Raw genomic sequence first — 4,370 nt, forward strand, 5'->3', positions numbered from 1 at the left:
AATCCTCGGAAGCTGCAGCACGTCTTCTTCTCAAATGTGGTGCCATGGGGAGAAGAAGGATTCGATATTTCGGAAGGATGTGGCCGGAAAAAAGGCGCATACGCTTAACTGAACTGAGCTCCCTCTTAAGTTCATTGAGACAGCTGGGTTTAGATAGGTTGATGTGATGAGTTGAGCGCACAGAGCGAAGGGTCGAATTGCATACCTCTTTTTCATTCAATCATTCAAATGCTACTTCAAGATATAATAACTTTTGAAACATAGAAATATATCGTTTTAGAACAATTTTAAGAAAGTTTTAGCTGGCCGTTTAATCGCGCATTAAAATTCTATGCCCACTATTGCTAAGAAGGTTAACAAAAAAAAAAAATTGTGTATGTAGCTTAACGGTGCGCTTATGTTACTAAACAAACAACAAAATGTTTTTAGGAGTAAATCGAAGAAATCAGCAACCGATCAACATGTGAAATAAAACTGGCTCACTACAAAACATTTAGTGCGAAAAACATCTTCAATGCATCTTCTTCTTGTCTACTCTTCGAACTATAATTAGTAATGAAAATCTGAGAAAGTAACTAAAACAACGAATTCTTTTTTCTAATACTAAAGAAATGTATTTTAATCTGTACAAGTGAAGAAAAGTGGCAATGAAAGTGATGTGTAAAAATTTATTCTTTCTGCATAATGAACATTCATCTAAAGAAGTTTATTAAATCATTTTCCACCAACTCAACCAGAATCGACGAGTTTTAAATGTTTCTATCAACGTTGAAAAATTACACCTTTGCACCAGAAAAAAAACTGTCTTCGGTGTCAGCTGCCAGTCGTGTCTGCCATATTTCCCTCATTATTCTCTTCATCTTGGAAGCGTCGTTTACATCGCCATCGCCGTTGCTGCTGTCTGTGTTGTCTTTGTCGTTGTCTCCGTGGTCGTGGTCGTGGACGTCGCCGTTGTCTATGTCGTTGCCGTTGTCGTCGCCTTTCATTGTCATTGTCAATGGGCCACGCCAGCTACTCATAGACGAACAGCTGATTGGAGTACCATTCGCCATAAGCAACACATCGTGCAGCAGAATCTCAACACTCTCTGACTGCTGCATACGACGCCCCCCTCATCATCTACAAACACTCGTATCTTTGAAAAAAACCAAGAAATCTGCACTCGTGCTATTGTTCGCAAAAGTGTGCGCTAAAAAATTTACCAAATCAGCCATATCTCATTTACTATTCTTACTACGGCTCTCTCGACGTGTGCGAGCGTACGCATTTAGGCTGAGCGCCCACAATATTCTGTGAGAGCGCGCTCAGGCAATGCCTTCGGTCAATAGCCAGTGCAGTGACTCGTTCGTTTAGTGCTGCGTCTGTATGTGGGTGGTATTGGCCACTAGGTCAGGGAAACACTAACGGGCTGAAACGTGTCCATATGCACGTGCGTGTGCGTGTGCGTGTTCATGTGACTGTGTATATGTGTGAAGAGCGCGCGCGTCTTTGCAGTTCGCACTCGTATAGCTCGGTCGTGTGTATGCAATCGGGGCCCTCTAACCACATTTCCTTCACATTGTCATAACTGCAACGAATGCAACAATACCAACAGCAACAATGATGACAACAACTAGCTAGGAAGCAGTGCCACACCAACTGTGAATATAACGGTTCATAATAGCATCGTTATCAGAACGGAAACAACGACTGAAAGCTAAATTCATTCGCTGATTTGTTGACAGTTCACTCGTCGTACTCTCGCAGCTCACAGCTCACAGCTCACTGCTTGCTCTCAATCACTTTTACTCTTTTGGTTTTTTTTTATATCGCGCATGTACAAACCACAGCAAAAACATCAACAACACCATCAGCAACAACGCTGCTGCAACAATAACGCCGAAGAAATAACAACTTCAACAATCGCTTTGCAGCATCAAATATAAAAACAAAACAAGAAACAAAAATAAAAAATAAGAAATAAAAAGGCAAACTGCAACAATCGACTGCTCGACTGCTCGACAGCAACCGAATACTATCCCACGATAACAACAATAGCATCCATTGTGGAACAATATAACAGTAATAAAGCCACGTTCGCAGTCAAAGCAACAGTGGAAGCAACAAATTCTGACGCAATTTTGTTTCTCCCCACATCGACAGCAATCAGCAACAACACTGGCAACATACATCCCAACGACAGAAACGATTGCGAAAAGTCCAGCGCAGCTGCTGCCACAGCTGTTACAGCTGCGGCCGCTGCTGTTGCTGCCACTACTACTGCTACTGCTGCACCAGTTCCTGCTGCGGGTGGCGTTCAAGCCGTCATCGTCACAGCCACCACTACTGCCGTCTCTGCTACCGCAACCACCTCCCGCGCCGCCCGAGACAGTCGCGCCACCCACATAAACGCCAAAGCCACGAGCGACGCCGACATCAAATACATTACCGACGTCGACACGGACGACGCAGAAGCTATAAGTTCGCTCATTGTAGCTCGTTGCTCGTGCAACGAGGTGAGCCACAACGCGCAAGCGAATTTCATATACGTCGCGGATACGGATACGGACACAGACGTTAGAGGGAGGGCGACTGCGACTGCAACTGCGGCTGCTGGCTACGGCTACGGTAGTAATCGTCGCCCTGTGTGCACGGACAATAATATGAGGAGTGGCAGTTCAGAATTATTACTCGAGCAGCAACAACAAGAGTTACGGTTACGTAAAAAACGAGAACTGGCTCCAAAAAAGAAAAATGGCAACCGGCGCTTTCGTTCGTGGCGCGAACGTGTACGCTTCTATAGCACGTCAACGCTTGCCTTCTTCTCGGTGACGGCCGGCGCCTCGCTTCTGTTCCTGGTTCCGCTCTATGTCGATCCGGCGATATCGACACTAAGCCATGACTTCATCGACAGTCCCACACTGTGCACAACCACACGGCGTGAAGACCTAATCGGTATATTTAATTGTTCGTGGAGTTCGTGTCGTGAAGGTTGCACCTCTGATCTCTATCGTTGCGTGCATATTTATGTGACGTTTATCGAACAAAATATCACAATACCCGAGAATATGACCGATTTCACTAACTTCACCGCGGAGTGGGAGCAATCGGAGGAGGCCACACTGCTAGTGAACATAAAGGGGTGTGGCTATCCGCCGACTGTGACATGTAAAACATTCAACGCCTACTATGGCGTTGAAGGTGCAATATTTCCGTGCTATTATTCGCGTAAGAATAAAACGGTCGTGCTGACGTCGTACAATCATGACGATCAAGTAGCGGTGATTATACACTTCTTTGCGGTGCCATTTGTGATAACAGTGATATCGTCAATCGCCCTATGTGTCATGCATTGCGATTGTAGGTGTAAAAAGGATCGCAGCCATCGGAGGAATCGGCCGCAAAGTCGGAGACCGCGTATCGAAAATCTTAGGTGAGTTAAATTAAATGCCTGCATATCCACTCGTAAGCATGTGTGTGTGTGTGAGCTCAGTGGTACATATGTACATATATAATTATTTTATTTAACTAAATGACTGACTAGTTGAGAATTTGCGTAAAGAGTCAACCAGCAAATTGAGTGTACTTGATATTGTTGTATTTTGGACAATTTGAAAACTTCCCTTGCAATTTTTCTGCCTAATGCGTAAATGAAATATATTTAAAGTCATCATAAATGGAAATTATTCTTTTTGCTGAAAGTGCAACTTTGTCAATAATTTTTTCTTAAGAAAATAAGAAATTCGCTTTTTTTTCTATTGTCTAGAGTTTTCGCCAATTTAGAGCAACTGAATAATTTTTTTGTTTTCCAATTTATTTATTTGCAAATCTGGTTTGGTACCTGGCACGCAGAGGAAAGAAAAGTTTCTTCCATATCTTCCTCTTCTGTTTATGATTTATTTTCATGATTGGTCTCTAAATTCTCAAATTTGTTTGAGTTACTTTAAACTGCCAATATTTGTAAATGTCAAAAAAAACTAACAGTAAAAATATTTTACAAATTTCACCCAAAAATGTCGAAAAAAACTTATATTAAAATAAAAATTTATTAAAAAAAATATTAAAAAAAAACTTTAAAAAAAATGTTGGAAAATAAAATTTTTAAACATTTTACCCAAAAATGTCGAAAAAACTAAAAATAAATTTATTAAATAAAATATTAAAAAAAAACTTAAAAAAAAATTTGGAAAATAAAAACAAAATTACGATTTTAAATCAAGTGACACTCGAAAAATTTGCTAAAATCGAAAATTAAAATATTTCAAGCATTTTTTGGGAAACTTAAAAAAAAATTCATTTCAAGTACAAGTTACATTTAGGACAATTTGATTAAAATCGGAAGGTAAAATATTTTAAACATTTTACTGAAAAATGTCAAAAAAAAACTGAGA

At 40.6% G+C, this 4,370-nt stretch overlaps 1 protein-coding gene across 1 annotated transcript; it reads left to right on the plus strand.

Annotated features, from left to right (window-relative positions):
* Positions 1–1,815: 1,815 nt before the first annotated feature.
* Positions 1,816–4,099, plus strand: LOC128865382 (protein tipE). Its single transcript, XM_054105700.1, has one exon. It carries the CDS (start codon positions 2,643–2,645, stop codon positions 3,414–3,416), a length of 774 nt encoding a protein of 257 aa, XP_053961675.1. The 5' UTR covers positions 1,816–2,642; the 3' UTR covers positions 3,417–4,099.
* The last annotated feature ends 271 nt before the right edge of the window (positions 4,100–4,370 follow it).

Source organism: Anastrepha ludens, chromosome 2, assembly GCF_028408465.1.
Source record: "Anastrepha ludens isolate Willacy chromosome 2, idAnaLude1.1, whole genome shotgun sequence".
Classification (NCBI taxonomy): Eukaryota; Metazoa; Arthropoda; class Insecta; order Diptera; family Tephritidae; genus Anastrepha; species Anastrepha ludens.

What these genes read in the sequence shown, in the direction of transcription:
- LOC128865382 (XM_054105700.1), top strand. Translation starts at nt 2,643, where the DNA reads ATGAGGAGTGGCAGTTCAGAATTATTACTCGAGCAGCAACAACAAGAG.